The sequence below is a fragment of the Typopeltis vanoorti genome, chromosome 12, assembly GCF_054136105.1.
Source record: "Typopeltis vanoorti isolate ZY-2024b chromosome 12, IOZ_Tvanoo_1.0, whole genome shotgun sequence".
NCBI lineage: Eukaryota > Metazoa > Arthropoda > Arachnida > Uropygi > Thelyphonidae > Typopeltis > Typopeltis vanoorti.
In genome coordinates, this window is record NC_143560.1 from 78883063 (window position 1) to 78904680 (window position 21618).

Below are 21618 nucleotides of genomic sequence, written 5' to 3' on the forward strand. Positions count from 1 at the left end.
CTGAGAGTTGGAAGCTCCAAAACAAAAATTAGGTCACGACTCCAACCAATAGAAAACAACACAGATACACCAAGACAAAAGTTAGAGGACTAAGAAGGAGGGTAAATGGTGAGATGTGCATAGTGGAGTAGAGTGCCTTTCCACAATGAGTCCTTGGAGGAGTCACATAATAATAATAATTTCACTGAAATCTGTAATGGACAGTATGGTTATCCCAGCTAAAGCTTTCTAGGCAATTACCTATATTGCGCTCCATGTTTATAAGTAAAAGAGAATGTAGTGACAGCGGGTTTTTTTTTTTAATTACTATGGGAAAACTTTCAATCTTATATCAAAAATACCTTGGATTTTATAAAAAAAATGGTTGAACTTAGTCAACCTAGATAATTTTTCTATTTATCAAAATACCCTCTGAAACTGCTTTAAATGCACTCAGATTTTTTTCCACTTGATATTAATAAATGTGTGAAGCTACAGAGAAATTACAAAGAAAGAATGTCAACAGTGCATGGGAAGTGGTCAGAGATTGTTTGAATAAAACAGTATCAGACTGCATACCCAAGGTCGGGAGGATAAACCAAGTAGGAATTAAGTGAATGAGTAGAGATAAAAAGCAAGAGCTGCAAAAAAAGGAAACACCGTGGAGGAAATATAAAAAAAAAAACCTAATCAGAGGGTTGGTAAGAAAGGCCAAATCAGATTATGAGACAAAATTAGTTAAGCAGGCCAAAGTAAATCCAAAAGAGTTTTTTCGTTATGTAGCTAGCAAGTAAGAGAAAAAATGACTATGGCAGTATGACTTTAAACAATGCTCATGGTAGGAAGGTGACAGAGGCAAAAGAAATAGCCGAGTTGCTGAGTGATCATTTTGCAAAGGTGTATCATCCATGTGGAGATTTTGCAGTTGCCGATGTGACAAATGCATATCAAAATTGAGGCAGATGAAGAGGTGTTCAGCATATTGAAAAGTATGCATGTAAACATAGCAGTGGAACTGGATGGCATGTCAGCCTGTGTACTACGTGAATGTGCAAGAGAACTGGCATTGCCTCTAATGAAGTTGTTCAATCTGTCTTCTCAGCTCTGGTAGGGTTCCAGGGGAGTGGAAAGAGGGTAATGTAGTCCCATTGCTTAAGGTGGCCCCGAGACAGCAGTAGCAACTACAGACAAATTAACACACCAGGAGTGGTTATTAAAGTGGTTAAAGGGGAAAAAAATTAACAATGGGTGGATAGGGATGTGATACTCTATAGTAGGTAGCATGGATTTGTAAAGGGTAGGTCCTATCTTAGCAAGTTATTTACTACTAAAGTGAGAGTAGAATTGGATAAAGGAAATGGCTACATCATGATACTGCAAAGGCATTTGACAGAATATTACATGGAAAACTATTATAAAAGATGGAGCAAATGGGAATGGATATGAAGCTAGTAGTAGGGATGGAAGGGGATAGCTGACAGACACTAAAGAATAGTATATGGTGGAGTGGAATCTAAGAGAATGAGAGTGACCAGTGAAGTACCTCAGGATTCTGCTAAGGCCACTACTCTCATTTGTATATCAATGATATAGGGAAAGATTTTAAGACTGGATTCAATTGTATGCAGATTATGCAAATCTTGGGAGAGCAACAGTTGATAAAGGTAATGTAAATATCAAGATAATTTAAATACACTGACATTGTGGACAAAGGATAATGATTGTCAATTTAATGTTGTAAAATGTAAGGTTATGCACTTCGAGTTGAAAAGGTTGCATGTGGGGTACTGGACTGAAAGAAAATGATGAGGTTATGAACTTTGGAACAATGGTGGGCAGAATTGAAGTTCAGAGGGCATATTTCAAAAGTTGGCAAAATGGCGTAAAGGATTACTTATATGTCAAAAAACATGCTAATAATTAAATATTGGGAAGTTATTATCCCTCTTACATAGAAAACTATTACAAAAGTTTGGCTGCACTTGACTACTATGCACAGATTTGGTCATCTGGGTTTCTTGGGGACCAGGAAGTGGTAGACAAGATTCAGAGACAAGTGACTAAACTCATGACAGGTCTGTAGAATGCTCCCTATGAGGGAAGGTTGAAGGTGTGTAGGTTACAAAATTTAGTTGATAGGCAGAAAAATGATGAAAAGGAAATTTTTCAGCATATGACAAATAATCAGAGAACCAGGGGTCATCCGTGGAAGTTGTGTAAGAGTGTGGCTAGTAGGTGTGTATGGACCAGATTTTTTGGATGCAAGGTGGTGAATTAGTGGAATGGATTGCCAGAATTAATTGGGAGTTCACTGTCAGTGAATGACTTTAAGGAGAGGTATAAGTTTTGTGTGTATAATAGTTTGAATCTCTGGAGATACTGTACTGTAAGAATAATAATTAAACTTGCATTCTGTAATTATCTCTGATTATTTCAGTAATCATAATAAAATGAAAGCAAACGAATACACTCATTTTTGCTGGCCTGGTTGGCTGAGTGGTTATCGTATCCACTCTCCAGCCAAAAGGCTGCGGGTTCAAATCCCACTGTGGGCATGGATGTTTGTGATTGTCTGTGAAAATAGTAGTAGTGGTGGTGGTTGGCAGTAGATGGCGTTGGTGTGGATGATGAAGGTAGTTGCGGTTGGTGGATTGAGTAGTAGAGATGGAGAGTAGTAGAGTAGGTCCCTCACTCGATAAGTCTTTGAACTCCCTGGAGGTGTTACATAATAATAACCAGTGTACTGAACTCATTTGTTCAGTACACTGGCTATTTATTTCATGAAAAAGTTTGAACAGTTTCACCACAAGACTCATCCTGACAGTGCATAAATAAATAAATACCGCTAACATCATTCATCAAAGGATAGAGTTAACTTGAAACTGAAAATAATGGAGCTTCTGTAGCTCAGTCAATACAGACAAAGCCCTTTGGTTGGAAAGACCTGGGTTCAATTCCCGTCCACAACATGAGGAATCTTTATCTGGTCTCTTTTAACTAAAGGTGTGTTAGCTGGTCTCATACGGAGAGAAAGGGATTTTTTCTCCCAGAAACTAGGGTTTTTCATCCCTCAGAACAGGCAAACAAGCCAGAAGAACAATTACGCAACTGACAGACTAAAAAAAATACATTATACTAAAAAAATACAAAATACATTATAGCTTCATGTTGGTTTCATAAGATGGTGGCATACTATCCATATCATTAATTAAAACTGAAAATAATAACTATATTCCCTTAAAGATACCAAGAAATTATATACTTTGTTTAATCCATTATCCAAGTGAAAACAAACAAAGTCTGTGCGTGAAGTATCTTTCAGGACTGGGGCAACTCATGACAAAGGTGGTATAACTTCTCATCACCTGCCTTAGTATTCCATAATTAAAAGCACATCTTGCAGACATGTATAATAGTATGCATTAAGGGAAGGGTCACTGCCCAGGCCAGTTTCGACCTTTATTGAGGTCTCATCAGTGGAAGCCAGACCCAGAGGTGGTGATACTAAGGTGGAAGTAATGGAGAAGTCATATTTTCCTATATGAGTTGCCAAAAGGTGTCACACCTTATTATTAAAATAGTCTGGATTAGAGATAGATAGTTGTTGAAAGTTCTTCACTTATTAACCATACCAAGTGACCATGCTCCAGTCCTGAAAGATACTTCAGGCGCAAACTTTGTTTGCTTACACTTGGATAATGGATTAAACCAAGTATACAATTTCTTGGAATCTTTAATTTATAACATAACCAAGTGAAAACATGAGGTAACATCCGTGGTTTTCCCACACACACATACAAAACCACCTTCTTTGAATTACAATCATAAACTACAAATGCAATTGCTTACCTTAAGATTTTTCAGTTCAGGATGTGTGGATCCGCAAGGAAACACATGCATTTTCACAGTTCTGAAACACGTTTCTCGCGTGTGTCTGATTATTCCAGCCATCGACATAATTTAATATACATATATCTTAATAAGAACCTGAAATCGTCATACGCACATCCAAAATTCTAACTTTAATTTAGTTACCAAATTCAAATCTGTCACATTTCAGCACCACAATTTTTACCTACTTTTGCAAAACTGCCACCTGCATTTGTGAATTCTCATCACTTTAATAAATGTTCAGCACTTAAAAAACAAAAATCTTCTATCAAAAAAAAAAAAAATCAGCTAACGCCTATGAATCCAATATTGTTCAGAGCCAAATAGCAAAACAAAGTTTGACTTTGAAAATTGAGAGGTTTCGAAAATGAGAGCTTATGAATAGAACCGTCTGCTCGAGAATTGTCGGCGATTTGCGCTATTTAAGATGTGAATGAATTGTGTGTTCGATTTTCCACAAGCCTTTCATTATTACACGACATCTCCATTCGGAGGACACATCGTGGGAAGCCACCGTACACCATAACATGGCAATATTCACGTATTTAAAATGTATCGAAAATATTCGCATTTTTTCCAATCCTACATAAGAGAGGCTGCAGCTTTTAGCACATGAGTTGTTGAAAGTTTTTTTCCACTTGGTTATACTATAAATTAAATATGCCAAGAAATTATGCTCTTGGTTTAATCCTTTATCCAAGTGTAAGCAAACAAAGTTTGAGCGTGAAGTAACTCCACGACTGGACAACTCGTATACAGAGATTAATGCAATGTTTCTCAACATGGGGCGTAAGCCCCACAGGGGGCAATTTGAATATTTTGGGGGGACAATTAGAAAATGTACATGTACATATTTATACATATTTATATTATACTTTTTCAGAACTTGGCTGACTATTATGCTAGAAAGGGGGCATCAAAATCTTTGAGACCTTGAGGTGGGGGTATCAAGATCTTTGTGACGGGCATGATCTAAAAAACGTTGAGAAACACTGGGCTAATGCCTTCACATCACTTGCCTTAGTATTCTTACGGACATAAGTAACGCTATGCATTATGGGAAGGGTCACTACCCAGACTGGTTTCGACCTCTGTTGCTTTATTATTTCAACCTTGGTTAAAGTAATAAAGTAATAAAATATCACTTTTGGGTCTGACTCCCACTGATGAGACCTCAATAAAGATCGAAACCGGTTTGGGAAGTGACCATTCCCATAATGCATAGTATTATATATGTCCATAAGGATATATATTTTGCATTATGGGATACTAAGGCAAATAATGTGAAGGAATTAGCCTCTATACGAGTTCACGAGCAAACTTTGTTTGCTTATACTTGATAAACGATTAAACCAAGAATATAATTTCTTCGCATCTTTAATTTATAGCATACTAGTGTTAGATCAGACCTCATCTTACGAAGGGGCTCAGTACCGACGATCCCATCATAAACCAGAAATATCTATATGAACCAGAGGCATATCTTAATAACATGCCTAAATGATAAAATGTGTAGTTCTATTTTGTTATATTTTAATTTCTTTTACTCTTTGTTTCTAGTGAAATAATGCAATATGCAAATTATAACATAATTTTTCTTGATACCAGTAGTAAATAATGAAAAATACAAGCAGGCGATCCTTCTGTGCCCTGAGACTAAAATAGCCAGATAGAAAGGCATGGAGCAAGAGTAAATCCTTATAGTTCTACTGCTTCATTAATTGGACATTTCATTGGAACAAGCAGAGGAGTTCATCAAGAAGAAACTCTTCAGATTTAGGAATCGCAATGAAGCGTACTGAGAATGGTTAACTAGAGCGTAATTTGTAGATGGTCCAAGCTCATCTTTGGTGTGAGGCAATAGCAAGAGTGGATTATTTTAAAAATTTATGCAGTAGGTCCAAATTAGTCAGCACAGCATTCCTCTATATTTTTCTGCATAAATTTCTTTGTAGCAGGCAACTGCATCTTACTTCAATCTGTCTATATCCCGTCCGTTCAGCAAACGAGGTCCATTTCGTGAAACAATCAAATTGTCCTCTACCATTTTTTTTCTATATAAATTTTTCAGGGAACTTGGCTTTCTGTTGTCGTTTAGTTTTTTCACTTTTTCTTCTGAAATTTTCTATCTCTATAATATTGGACAGAACTTTAAATGTTCCAACAAATGCCTCTATTTTCAATGTTAGGCTCTAACTCCAACATTTTAACAAGTAGTACTATCTCATCACTAAACGCTTGAGACTAGTTCTGCTGAAACCTGCAAATATGTGGACATATGGGGATTGGATAGTAGATTATTGTGTTAGATTGGAGATGGCTGTCTTATAGCTATCAACAGGATGTGTATAGGAGACTGATATCCAAGAAGAAGAAAGTCACTAGTGATGTGCCCCAGGGGTCTGTTTTGAAAATATTATTCTTTAATTATTATGTAAATAACATTGTAAGGAGCTCAAATGGTGATATACAATTGTTTGGAGATGATGCAAAGTGGGGAAGAGTATATAGCAATGGTAAAAGTGGAATTTAGCTCGTTAATTTATTGTCGTTAAGGAAGTAGCAAGTCAAACACCTAGTTGCCAAAATTTTAGGCTTGGTAACAGTGTAAATTCTTCTGACAGTTATGCATGTTCTCTGAATGATAAACTTGAGTTTCTGGATGGAGTATATCCGCACAACAATAATGAGCTTACTTTTAATTAAAAAGTCGTAACAAAGATTCTTTATAAGGACTGCTATATATATATATATATATATATATATATATAAGGGGAGAATATTCAGGATGTGTTAAGTGTGCAGCATACACCCCATGGAATAGCAGTATCACAGATATTATATTTTTGCATTTATCCGTTTAAAGACTCCCCTATCCTGGCTTCGCCTGATTCCTAATATTGAACACAATATACAATAATGCTTCATGAAATTTCGATGCATAATATTGCATCAGATTTGTATTAACAGCCCGGGTGTGCGGTCACAAATGCATACACTTCTGAACCCGTCGAAGAGAACGTATAGATGACCTACCAAGTCAAATTCTTAGCGCTCAGTAGTTTAAACCACCCAGAAGTCGAGGCAGGGTGAGAGCTGAGACAATAGCACCTAGAAATCCCTGGTTGTGATTAGTTATTGTGTCAAACAATCCTATTAAAACGTGTCATTTGTCATGAATTTCTGTTTTTTGTTTTTCGAGTTTCATCTGGTTTACATTCGTGAAGTGTGATCTGACGTGTTTAGGACACCGATAAAGACAAGCAGTTTTCTATAAATGATTGATAACTTTTTTGCCCATATTTACAATGGGTAACAGTGTTGACGATCTCCTGAATGACTCGGTTTTTGCAAGAGCTTTTGCGGATTGTATAAACATAGTCGACGGAGATCGGCACTTATGTATAAATAAGTAAGTAAAAGGGGTTGTTTCAGCCTTCCTTTGGTTCAGTCCAGAATAATAATACCTTCCCAAGTGATTATATTTTTTTCTGCTTTTTGTGCGTATCATAAAGATGTATTTAAAAATCGTATCAAAATTCAAATTATCCATGTATCACACTAGTATTTCCCAATAGTAGTCTAATCTAACAACGAAGCGTAAACCCTTTTTTTGCTATTCACATAATGGTATACTTGATGGATAGCTGTTGTTCATATGACCTTTATGCTTTCCATATTTAAAATTATAAAAAAAAATCAGCTAACGTCTTTTTATTCCCGTATACGGGGAGTAGGCGAGGCCATTTAGCCCTATCTAACTTTTGGAGACTGAGTGGGCAGTTCAGTCTCCACTGGTACCAATCAGAGATAGATGGCCCAAGGCTATCACTGATTAAGCGGTACACAGTAAAGAGAGACGGCTCAAATGTGCCGCCATCTCGTGGTCCCTAACCCTAACACAATATATTTAATGTCTGAAATAATGTGGGTTCTACGGTCGATTTTCTTGAGTTTACAGGACGAAAAACCCGAGTTTCCGGGAGAAAAAATCCGCTTGCACGTACAAGAGATCGACTAACTCGGGAACTGGTCGAAAAAAAGGCATACAAATGGTTCTTTCAATCGGTGACTAGACTTAAACTTGAGTCTACAGTATACAGTATTTTATTTTCACTGTAGCATCTATGTACATTTGGACGAACTATTTACAAATATATACAATATATATATAGCATGCTTGTCATATTTAACGTTTTACACTGACATTTCATTTACAACATGATAACATGCTCAGAGTCTATTTGTAGCTAGTGTCCTTTACAATCGTTTGAGCAGCTATTTTTCGTCATATAGCATAAGTTACATATTGAATTAATATAATGTGATTACCTTATGTTAAGAAATGAGTTGTTATTTACATATATACGATGTTTGTTTCCATATATACAATTGAAAATATATATATTTTGGCAGTGTCCCATAATTTATATATTGGTTCATTCTCATATTACTAATTTATCTTAAATATAAATTACTAGTGCCATATTTACAATGGCTGTTTTCATATATACAAATAGCTATACATGTGTTTTTCAATATATCATACGTTACATATTAAATTATTACAATATTGTTAACTTATCTTAAAGGAGAAGTTACTATTATTATGTATACATTGTTTGCTTCCACAAATACCGTACATTTTTGGCAGTATAACATTACTTTTCACTTTTTCTTCTGAAATGAGGCCTTTTCATCCCAATCCAAGTTTTTGGATTATTTAATTAAATATATTATCTTATAATAATAATAATAATAAATTATAGATAACGCTCTTTATTCCCTTACAAGGAGTAAGGGAGACGTTTTAACCTTGTCTAGCTTTTGGAAACTGAGTGGACAGTTTAATCTCAACCAGTAGTGAATCAGAGATAGCTGGCCCATCACTATAACAAATTATAGGAACGACCAATAAAAAAACCGGCAAACAAGTGCTACCATCTCTTGATACCTAACCCTAACAGGATATATTACTGCCTGAAATAATGTGGGTTTTACGGTCGATCTTCTTGAGTTTATGGGACAAAAAACCCAAGCTTCCAGGAGAAAAAACCCGTTTGCCCATTCCAGAAATAGACTAACTCGGGAACCGGTGGATGAAAGGCTTAGAAAAAGTTCCTACAGTCGACGACTAGACTTCAATAATAAGTCTATCTTTGGTTACCTAGCGCAAAGGATGCAAGCTTCACTTGCATTGAGTTATATCTTATTATATTATAATAATTAATTATATTATATTAATATTATATATATTATATTATTAAATTATAAAGCACAGGTGCAGCTCAGAAAATGAGCTAACACCCAACGACTAGAGGAACATCTAATATATAAACAAACAAACAAATCAGCTAACGCCTTTTTATTCCCATATATACGGGAGTAGGCGAGGCCATTTAGCCCTATCTAACTTTTTGGAGACTGAGTGGGCAGTTCAATCTCCACTGGTACCCAATCAGAGACAGATGGCCCAAGGCTATCACTAATTAAGCAGTACGCAGTGAAGAGAGACGGCTCAAATGTGCCGCCATCTCGTGGTTCCTAACCCTAACACAATATATTTAATGTCTGAAATAATGTGGGTTCTACGGTCGATTTTCTTGAGTTTACAGGACGAAAAACCCGAGTTTCCGGGAGGAAAAACCTGCTTGCCCGTGCCAGAGATCGACTAACTCGGGAACCGTTAGGCTCTCCATCTAATATATATATATATATATATATATATATATATATATATATATATATATATATATATATATATATATATATATATATATATATATATTTTTTTTTTTTTTGGTTGCCTAGTTAGTAGCAAGAACACGTGGGTTTTTCGTCCTGTAAACTCAAGAAAATTGACCGTAGAACCCACATTATTTCAGACAGTAACATATCCTGTTAGGAATAGGTACGACAACAGTGTACTGAGGACAAACTACTACCATTTTCTGGAAATAACTTTGGAATGGTGTTAAAATAACATGGATACGAAGCCCGAAATATTTAATATACACTATTCAGTTCACTGCTTGGTTAATCCACTACAAATAATTATAGAATTAAATAAAAAAAATGAGCTAACACCTTTGAATATCTTATATGGAGTTGTCAAATACATTTTAGTCCTGTGCAACTATTGGAGACTGAGTGGGGAATTTAATTTCCATCAGTAACAATCAGAAATAGCTCACTCAAGTCTATGCAAATTATAAACGGAAATCACGGACGAAACGGCAAAAGTGCCGCCATCTAAGGTAATGTGTTATTCTCTAAAATAGTTCTTGTCTTTTCAGATGTCATCTCCTTCCAGGAAGTTGACTACCATGAGCTTCAACCATGTACGGGTTTGTGCTTCTCTTTTGCATTTTTCATAGGACAAAAAGATTGAGTCCTTAATATTTCCCATCCAATCTATTATTTGTCTTCTTCTTCCTTCTTCTTGAGTTTATGTTATGCAAAACACGGGTTTCCCGGAAAAAAAACTAGCTTAATTGTGACTAATGAGAATGAAAGGCTTCGAACACTTTCCGCTAGTGATCTACGAGAATTGATCATAGATGTTTCGTTCGTGTCCTAGTGCAGTGGATGCAAACTCTACTTGAATGGAGGTACAGAGATTCATTAAAATGAAATTTAATTTTCCTATAAATTAGATGCAATACTTGCTTATAATAATATATACTAAATAAAAACAATAAAATAATTAAAATCGTTAAAGTTTGTTACTCTCCTATGAACAGTAGGCAAGGTTGTTTGAACCCTTTCTAACTTTTGGAAAGTGAGGGAAACAGTTGATTTAGCAACTCAGAGATAGCTGGGCTAAGAGTATCGCAAATTATACACGGCATCCTTTGAAGAGAGGTGGTTATCAAGCACCGCCATTTTGTGTTCCCTAATCCTAATCCTAGCACTATGCTTTATTGTCTGAAATAGTGCGGGTTGTACAGGTGATTTTCTTGAGTTTATGGGACAGAAAACAATCTGCGTGTATAGGAGAAAACCCAGCTTGCCTGTGCAAGAAATCAGTTAACTCAGGAACAGGTCGAAAAAAAAGTCAGATAAAGTCCCTGTAGGATACGACTAGAATCAAACTTACGACACTCTTTCTCTGGGCTACCTAACGCCATCGATGGATACGATTCTTCTTCTGAGCCGATCAGTACCCAGGTGTTCTTTCTGTCGGCGTTTTAGAGGAAATCTTCATAAATTATGAAATGATCTGATTATGTGATGTGATCACTTTTAATATCAGTTTTAAAATCTTAACATAATCTATATATCAAAAAAAGTAAACTATTGAAATTAAGTTAATTGGTTTCTTCGCGGTAGTCTGGTTCATTAAAAATATCATCTGCAAATCTTTTGTCCTCTTTTATATATATATATTTCATTTTGCAGAATGATGAAACATAAATTTAATCTGGAAATTTATGTTTCGTCATCCTTCCAACTCCGTATGCAACGGGCTAACTCGTTCAGATTATAAAATCACATAAAGATTCTTCGTGTTGTAGTGTTTTTTCAAAATATAAAGAAATAAATTATGCAGGCTGCTGTTGAAAGTGTTCTTAAAAATATCAATTGAACTGTCACCATGCTAAAGAATATTACATCGAAAGAAGGATCACTAGCGAAATACTGATACTAATTCTCACAGTCAAGAAATTCTTCTTTGATACTTTTTTCGGCACCAGGATAATGCACGGTGTTATTGCTTCCAATGCCTCCAGGAACTACTTCATACATAAATTTTTTGAACGCTGCACCGATTTGGAAGTAAAGTATTGAACAAAGCCCGAAACTATCAATTAACTAATTAAAATGCTAATTAAAATGAAAACAATAAAGGATTCGTTACGTAGTTCCACTGAATTAGCCATTGTGATGAGAAATGGTTCTAAAAATGTCAATAATTGTACTGTTGGTCTTCCTGTTTAACTCATAAATATGAACGTGTTCTGAGGGAAAAAAGTAGCAAAAGAAAGTCATCTGATGGAAGTGTAAGTTCTTTTTGAGAGAACTTGATAAGAACCTACATCCTTTACTGTGTTTTATATTTTCTGCAGGAAATAGGCATGACATGGTAAGTGCTTGGTGCTAAGAAAACTTTCATCAAGCGAGTAGAGAGTTAATTTAGAGATCTAATAAATTATATTTTTTTATCACTGCTGAAAGAAAGACAAAGAAGATAACTCGTCAGTTACATTTCAAAAAATCTGTTTCATCCAGTTAGTTCATGCTTTTGCTATAAACATCTCACATTAAAAGAGAGATTTTTGAAGATATTTATATCACCAATTATCGTAATGGAAAGGATGTTAGTAGAAAGGAAACGAAATGTATATAAAAAAATGAATCTGCTAAACCTTTTATTCCTCAATGAAGAATGGGTATGGCCGTTTTAGCCTTATGTAACTTTTGGAGACTGAATGGAAAAATCCAGTCACTACCAGCAGCCAGAGATAGCTGACTCAAGACCAGCTCTAATTATAAAACGGCATCTGGTAAAGAGATGGTAGTTAACTGTCAACATCTCGAGTTCCCAAGCACAGTATATTTGTCGCTATAATGATGTAGGTTCCACGGTCGATTTTGTTGAGTTTACGGAACGAAGAAATCCCGGTAAACAAAATCTGCTTACCAGTGCCAGAGATCTACTCTGTATTCGGTATGAAAGGGTTAAAAAAGTTCTTCTTATGTGACTAGATTTGAACTCAGAACTGCTTCATATTTTTCAGGTGGCCTAGTGCTATGAATGCAAATGCAATTTCCACAGGGTTATTCCAATACCTACGTTGTTCCAATTCAGTACGTGAAAAATTTTAAATCAAATTTAACACAAAGATGCAACATTTAGAAAAATCTCCCTTATATTACAAATAGTGCATCACAAAGAAGGGGATTAAAAGGGGAAATCAAAAACAACGCAAGAAATAATTTTCATAAAGTAGTTTTTTTACGACATCTGTATTGGTTCAATCTTGGTGTCTTTCTAAGTCTAGCTCCTACTGATGGGAACTTAATAAAAGCATAATTCGGTCTGAGTAATGATCCTATAGCAATACAAGTCCAAAAAAGTATGTTTAGCATTATGAGATAGTGAAACAAGTTATGTGAAGTCATCATTCTCTCTATATAGTGCAAATAGCCTTGTCGTGAACATACTTCACCCGTAAACTTTATTTGCTTTCACATGGGTTAAACAATTAAAGAAAATGATTTTTTTTTTTTTTTGGCAAGTGTAAGATTTTCTTCGGTTATGGCATTCCGAATAATATTAAAACATAAATGGTAAAATAGTTCCATAATCTGCAAACCTTGTTTTTGACACATTACATGCGATATTTTTAAACAAGTTCAACTCTCTAATAATTAGGACAGTGTTGTCACACCGAGTGACACAGATTTGTCTATGACCTGAAGGCATCCAGTTCTGCAGTGGGTTTCTGAACACTAAACAACCACTTATCGAGCCATGTCACCTATACAATAAAGTAGATACGAAAAGAAACGCAGAATTCATGCTCACATAAATTATCGAAATAAATTGATTTATAAGACATTCCAAAGGGGAATAGCTGGGGCCGTTTTAGCCTTCTCTATCTTTTGGAGATTGATGGGCAGTCATTCTCTGCCTTTCTGCGTTTTTATTAGAACCACTTTAAATGATAATAATAATATTTTTCTTTTCTTATTGCGATATTACTGAGCGGTTTTAATTCGCAAAGCGATTATATTGGAAGAACCACTGTATATTGCATCCTTCTATTGGAAAAGGCATAAGGTCGATTCTTGTCGTTACAAGAGGAATCGTTATATGGGCTTTTTCATTTGAAGGTGGGTTAATCGATATCATACGGAAGCAGTAAGGTTTTTCATCCCGAGTACAGGCAAATCGACTTTCAGAACACGCACAATTTATAGATAAAAAAATGCCGTTGGTGAGGTGATGGCGTTTATGGTAGTTTGTCTAGTAGGAAAATTAAGTAGTAGATCCGATGGTTAAATTTTTGTAGCTGAGAGGAGTTGGGTACCCTCCTGCAATCTTTCTTCGAACTACTTGGAGGTGGCACGTAATTCAAATATTTTTTTTTTCTTTCCAGTTCAATTTTTATTGGAAAAAGGATAATTCTTCACTATTTTAATGAAATTTAATATTTACGATGGAATTGTTGAAGTTTCAAAAGACTTATTTTAACAGCAAAATTACAATATTTTGTAAACTACAATGTGTTATGTGCCATAATTCGACGCATGGTAATCTTCAGAACAAAGGCTCTCCTCACTTAGCCTCTTTTCCTTTCGTTCAGTAATTGTAAGTTACTCGTAAAATTGGTAAGTTCTTTTATGTTATCCCTCCAGCTCTTTTGTGGTCTTCCTGTTCTTCTCATTCCCTCAGTCTTCCCCAACATTTTCAAATGAGTCATCAACTCGCATGATATGTCCTCCATGTACATCAACTTCTGTTTAGTGATCATTGCCTCCAAGAACATTCTGTCTTTATATTCTCTAAAGCCTTTTTATTGGTCATTCTTGCAGTCCATGAGATTCTTAATAGTGTCCTCCACACCCATAATTCAACTGAATCAATTCGCTTTCTATCTTTCTTCTTAATAATCCAGCTTTCACATTCATACATCACTACTGGAAATACCATTTGCTTTGACTAAGCTAACTTTCGTGGCCTTATTCACACCCCGTACCATCGAGAAGGTATAGCACAGAGGCAGCCTGCCTCACGACACGGCTTAATAAGGGTGCTCGTTCAGCCATATTGGGTAGGCGCCTTCGCTACATTAACAATCCCTGTTAGCATAGCTAGTGCGGAAAGAAGTTCTTACAAGCTTAAACTGTTTAAAAATGATTTGCTAACAGTAATGATCACAACTATATCGATAAAGACAGACATAGCTTATAATTTAAATTTAGAAGAGCTTTAAACAGTTTTATTGTGCGATATCCCAGTTGAGCAAACATTTAATTAATATTATTATGCAATCGTTTTTCATTAATGTTTCTCTTGTAATAAAATCAAAATAGCAATTGGAGATTTTCTTATATTTTTGTCTTGTAATCATCAGGGGCGATATTTAATTGTTTGCCTCAGGGCGCGATCTAATCTGGCGACGGCACTGTTCACACCTCCATCTTTGATAAGATAGTACAACATAGTAGAGTAGTGTGCCCTCCCATAATGAGTCCTTGGACTCCCTAGAGGTGCCAGGTAATAATAATAGTAATAACAATAATAGTAATAATTATTGTCAGGTTTAACATCGCTTTTTTTTTCTCATGACTATCCTTCTTTTAAATTAATTTTCTCATTTAGCATCATTTCTTATTCTGGACCCCAGTAAAGCATAACTCTGCAATTCCTGTTTTATCTCTCTCTATTATGAATTCATTTAAATTGCCAAAAACCATCAGTTTTGTTTTCCTGATGTTTAAATTCAGCCCGACTTGGTTACTTTTCGTCTTAATCAGTAGAATCAACCCTCCTGATCGTCCTTAGTTTCTGCTATGAGGGTTGTATCATCTGCATATCTTAAATTATTTATTTCCGTGCTACCAATCTTAATTAACTCCGCCATGGGATCCTTAGGGGTCCCATGGCGGAGTTATGCCAGTCCCAAGCCTGGATAAAGGAGGAGGGTCGGTCAGATGAGTGTCGATGCTCTGACCGTAAAGAAAAAACACGATTGTTATCTGATGCCTATACAACCAACAGCTACAACATGCCGGCTCGGGTGTCGCCCGGATAAACAAGGCCAGCGATACCAATCGCGCGATCGGGGTTGGATCGAAAAGTGGGATACCGAAAGGAAACAGAAACTGAAACTAACAGAACTGTTATCAGTAGGAACATGGAATGTGCAGACACTCTGGATGTCAGGAAAATTAGAACTACTTCGTGAGGAAATGAAGAGATATCGGTGGGATATACTAGGATTGGAAGAGATGAGATGGACATCATCTGGAGAGATCAATGGATGCGAAGTAATATGGTCAGGACATGACACCATGCACGAAGCAGGAGTTGGCTTCCTTCTCAGTAAAAGAGCTCCAGAGGCACTGTTAGGCTACAAACCAGTTAATGAACGAATCATAGTAGCAAGATTTCAGGCAAAGCCATTCAACATATCAATAGTCCATATATATGCACCCACATCTGACAGCACAGATGAGGATATTGACTTATTCTACAAAGATCTGACAGAGAGAATACCAAAGCAAGATGTGCTAATTATTGAAGGAGATTGGAATGCCAAAGTTGGAATAGATAATGATGGTTGGGAAAAAGTCATGGGAAAATATGGTTTCAGAGAAAGAAATGAACGAGGTGAAAAATTCTTAGAATTTGCTGTGGACCACGAGATGATGATCTGTAACACAAGATTCCAACAAAAGGAGTGTAGAAAATGGACGTGGCGATCAAATGATGGGAAAACCAAAAACATGATTGATATGATTATGATTAAAAGAAGATGGACAACATCAATACAGCAATGTCGAACTTTTCAAGGAGCGGATATAGACTCGGACTATAGTTTAGTGATTGAAAACATCAAGATGAAATTGAAAAAGAAATATAAACCCCAACATCAGAATAGAAGAGATACAATACGAATAAGTGAAGCAGAAATAGGAAGAAGGTACAGAACAGTGTTACCAGAGAAACTTAAAAGTGTGAAGAAAGAAAAAAACTCGAATTTAAGAGTGAAAAGTGTAATGAAGGCGATAGAAGATGCAGTTGAAGAAACAGTACCAGAAGAAGAGAAGATCAAGAAGAAAGAGATTACACAAAAAACACTGAAGTTAGTACAGAAGAAAAGAATGTTGAAGGTAAGAAGGGATACATCAGAACAAATAGAAGAGCAATATAGAAGAAAATGTAATCAGGTGAAAAAAGCAGTCAGAATAGATAAAATGAAATGGTCAGAAGCCCAATGCAACAATATAGAACAGTACTATGGAGAGCATAAAACAAGGGAGTTATATAAAATGATCAGAACCATTAATAGAAAGTGGCAACCAAAACAGACCACAATTAAAGATGAAAAGTGCAAAGTATTGATGAATAAAGAAAAATTGTACAGCGTTGGACAAGTTACTGTAGTGAGTTATATGAAGAAAAACTAGATTCACATAGCATTGGGAAACTCACTGAAGAATTGAAGCAGATATCACCACCAGGTAATGAACATGATATGGACATTTTAAGAGGAGAAGTAGAAAAAGCAATAGGACGGCTAAAACACAAGAGTCCTGGTAACGATAACATTATTGGAGAAATTATTAAATATGGTGGTGCAAGTATGGTTACAGAAATGCACCAACTATGCAATATTGGTATGGAAAGAAGGGAAAATGCCAGAGGAGTGGGTTAAATAATATTAGTAACATTATACAAGAAAGGAAATAAGCTAGAATATAAAAATTATACAACAATTGCCTTGATAAGTCACCTTGATAAAGTGATGATGATCATATTGACAGAAAGATTGAGAACACAATTGGAAGCATACCTTGCAGACGAGCAAGCAGGATTTAGGAAGGATAGAACTACAATTCAACAGATTTTTACAGTGAGGTTAATAGCAGAGAAAGCTAGGAGAAAAAACAAAAACATATATACTTGCTTTGCTGATTTTCAGAAAGCATTTGACAGTATTGACCAGAAAGTGACATTAGCAGTTCTGGAATCCTATGGAATTGATAAAAAACTAGTAGCTATATTAAAAGATGTTTATTAGAATGCAGTTGCAGCAGTTAGAATAGGTGATGATTTGGGGAAATGGTTTAAAACAAGCAGAGGTACTAGAGAGGAAGACCCAATATCACCAAGCATTTTCATCGCACATTTAGAAAGAGCAATGGATAAAATGAAAGAAGATGCCAAAGGAATATCTGTACACGGAATGAGAATTAACAATCTGAGATTTGCAGATGACATTGTTATTATTGAAGAAGACGAAAGAGAACTACAAAAAACACTGAAACTGTTAAATGAGGAAGGGAAGAGATTTGGACTTGTTATGAACTTGGAAAAAACAAAGACAATGGTAATTGGTGAGAAGAACATGAAACAAAAGATACAAGTGGATGGAACTGATATAGAAAATGTAGAACAATTCACATATTTGGGAAGTAAACTGACATATGACTTGGACTGTAAAAAAGAAATAAAGATCAGGATTGCAAAGGGAAGAACAAATCTGAAGGCCATGGATAACATCTGGAAAAAGTAAAGTGATCAGTCTGCAAACAAAACTAAGAGTATTGGAAACATGCATCTTCAGCGGTGTACTGTACGGATCTGAAACGTGGGTAATAAATAAGGAATCAAGAAAAAGAATTTTGTCATTTGAAAGAACTTGTTACAGGAAGATTCTAAGAATAGGATGGGTACAGAAAATGACCAATGAAGAGCTCTATCAGAAGATACAACCAAAACAGAATCTAATGCAGAAGATTATAAAACGGAAGCTGCAATTATTTGGACACATCTGTAGAATGAGTGAGGACCGGAAGATAAAAACATTTATGTTTGGTATTTTGGATGGTTTAAACAGAACAGGTAGACCATACAAAGAATGGATAGATGATATAAAAGACTGGTGTGGAATGGGTGTACAAAAACTGCGACGACACTTGTGCACTGGACAAAGAAAGGTGGAAGTAGATAGTGAAACAGGCATCAGACATCAACGGGCAGTGAGCCCATGATTCATGATGATGAATCTTAATTCCAGCTGGCAATAAAACAAAACAAAATATAACCACTTGGCCAGCCAGGATATATATCAGCTAAGCTAACGCCTTTTTATTCCCGTATACGGGGAGTAGGCGAGGCCATTTAGCCCTATCTAACTTTTTGGAGACTGAGTGGGCAGTTCAATCTCCACTGGTACCAATCAGAGATAGATGGCCCAAGGCTATCACTAATTAAGCGATACACAGCGAAGAGAGACGGCTCAAATGTGCCGCCATATCGTGGTCCCTAACCCTAACACAATATATTTAATGTCTGAAATAATGTGGGTTCTACGGTCGATTTTCTTGAGTTTACAGGACGAAAAACCCGAGTTTCCGGAGGAAAAATCCGCTTGCCCGTGCCAGAGATCGACTAACTCGGGAACCGGTCGAAAAAAGGCTTAGAAAAATTTCCTCTAGTCGCCGACTAGACTCGAAACCAAGTATTCCTTAATGTGCCAAGCGCCGTGGTATGCAAATGCCACATCCACTGAGCTACACAGGCTCTGCCAGGATATATATACATGCCATATATGCGGGCAAAACAATTCCGAATTAGGTGTGATGTAATGTTGTTGTTGTGTAATAATGCAATTATGAAATAAATCCTTTGTCTGTATTTTTTGTAGTCTACTAAATGTCTTTTGTGCCCTTTTTCTAGATAATTATCAGATTTCTAAACAAACAGTTATTGATTTTCTGGTGGATTAAATTGATTTCTCGTTTATTGAATGAGGAGGCATAATCGTGGTGGCAGCACTGGGCTCAAATAATCGATTTGTTATTGTTGGTATTACGTATTTGCTGTTTGTGAACCTTTTCAGCACGTGTTTGTTTTGTTATTTTAATCAATAATTCTTAATGTAATCTGCCATTTATACAATATGCTGTCAAAATGACAGCTGTAATACGGTTAAAAAGGAAGGCTACGGATGACTGCGCTAGCGTTTTATTATTATCATGGAAAAGATCTAGAAATGACAGCCAGAAGAATGAAGAAAAATACTTCGAATATGCGGGAACGGTCACATCTGAGGTAATAATATATGTTATTAATCATAGTGGTTGATGCAGCATCAAATAGTATTTAGTAGATCTGGACTGAACACAAATTTCAGAATATGTTCTGTAGACCTAAATTCATCGTAATACTTCCGGCGATGTTTAAAATATTTCCGAGTAAATGTTTCGTGCAGCGATTCGTACATAGAAATACTTGAGATCTGTAGTTGTTTCCTCTGAATAAAAATAATATTAACTATTTAGGAACTCGTTGCTATTGCATAGACTTCCAAAGATTTTAATGAAATGTGACTGGATTCTGAAATTGGCTATCCCTAGCAATAATTTGAATAACGTTTTTTAAAACGCTGAGTTTATAGCATGGCTTATGTTATTGTTATTATAAGGAAAGTGCAGGAAGGACTGTGGGGAAGTAGCCACCCCTGAGATAAATAAGTATGAGTGCATGAATGATTGTGAAGAAATGGATACAGTTTCTAGGGTTTCGAACCTGAATGGGCAGGTAATGACATTGTATAAGGGTAACTCTAGGCCCAAGGGGATGTTGAAATGCATGTACAAGAATGAACAAAGCATCAGAAACAAAGGCGAGGAGCTTTTGCCATTGGTCAGCTCAATTTGGCCCAAAATTATTGGCATCAGCAAGACCTGGTAGTCAGAGAATGATGTTCTTACAGGGATAGAATGTAATGCATATTGTATTTTCAGAGATGATAGAGGAAATGCGATAAGAGGAGGAGGGATATTATTAATGACAGCTAAAAAATTAAAAAAAAATAGAAGTTAATGAAGATTGTAGATCTGAGGGAAATGGTACATTCGAGGATGTCCAGTATGAGATAGAGACCAATAGGACCAAATATATTATTGGTTGCTGCTATAGACCTGATGGTCCAGAAAATGCTGTGGATGGCATGCATCAGCAGATTAGCACAATGAATGCAGGCCAAGCAATTATCATGGGAGACTTCAACTATGGAGATATAGATTGGAAGGAAGAAAGGCCACATGGCAAATTGGAAATGGGATTTATACAGTTAAAGAGATAATTACCTGAAACAGCACATGATGGAGGAGACCAAGGGTTTAAGAGTTTTGGATCTGGTAATAGCATCAGAAGATCTATCTGTCTATAGCTATAGTGGAAACAACCCTACCTCCAGTCAGCAAAAGTGACCATGCAGTCTTGTCCTGGGAGAATGTTGGACATGTGGAAATTTAAGTGAAGAAATAGTTTAGGTTGATCTATAAAGCTGTCAATTATGACAAACTTAGGAGGCAACTTGAAAGGGTGCCATGGCATAAGTAAATTCATGGAATGAATGTCATTAGTGCATAGGAAGTGGTCAAGGATTGTTTGTGTGAATGAGGCAGTTTATCCTCCTGACTCTAAGTATCAGTCATACTTGGGATCAGAAGGATAAACCAAATAGGGAATAAGTGGATGAGTAGCAATCAGCATGCTCATGAGCAATATAAAGCACATGCAAGAAAGTTAACTAGTATAGTACAGAAGGTTAAATTTGATTTTGAGAGAATATTAGATAAGCAGGCCAAAGTTCCTTTTTTTTTTTTTTTTTTTTTTTTTTTTTTTTTTTTTTTTTTGCTACATAGCAAATAAGAGAAGAAATGATTATGAAAAGATAACTTCAGTGATGGTAGGAAAGTGACAGAAGCAGAAGAAATAGCTCAGTTACTAAGTGATCACGTTGCATGGGTATGTCATCCAGGTGGTGACTTTGCAATTGCTGAGGTGATAGAGAGTGATGTGAACACTGTAATAGATGAACTGAAGGTACTAAGTATGTTGAAACTTATTAACGTGAATACAGCAGTGGGCCTGGACAGTACGTGTGCAAGTGAACTGGCAGTGCCTCTGATGAAGTTCTTTAATCTTAATTCTCAGCTCTGGCAAGGTTCCAAGGGAATGGAAAGAGGGTAAGATAGTTCCATTACATAAAGGTGGCT

At 36.0% G+C, this 21618-nt stretch overlaps 2 protein-coding genes across 4 annotated transcripts in view; one reads left to right on the plus strand and one right to left on the minus strand.

Annotated features, from left to right (window-relative positions):
* The window catches only part of OXA1L (OXA1L mitochondrial inner membrane protein), a 189712-nt gene that overhangs the window by 105813 nt on the left and 62281 nt on the right, over positions 1-21618 (minus strand). Inside the window, exon 1 of one of the 3 annotated variants that reach the window (XM_090401070.1) lies at positions 3829-4323. The exons of 1 other annotated variant lie outside the window; for it this stretch is intronic. In XM_090401070.1, coding sequence (XP_090257196.1) covers positions 3829-3936 — 108 coding nt within the window. In that variant the 5' untranslated portion in view covers positions 3937-4323. Of the gene's footprint in view, positions 1-3828; positions 4325-21618 lie in introns of those variants that run through there. One more of the 3 variants, XM_090401072.1, reaches the window with a different exon arrangement.
* The window catches only part of fs(2)ltoPP43 (female sterile (2) ltoPP43), a 58522-nt gene continuing 56316 nt past the window's right edge, over positions 19413-21618 (plus strand). The window contains exon 1 of the mRNA XM_090401930.1: positions 19413-19663. Within this exon, the coding sequence (XP_090258056.1) occupies positions 19523-19663 (141 nt within the window). The 5' untranslated portion in view covers positions 19413-19522. The remainder of the gene's footprint in view (positions 19664-21618) is intronic.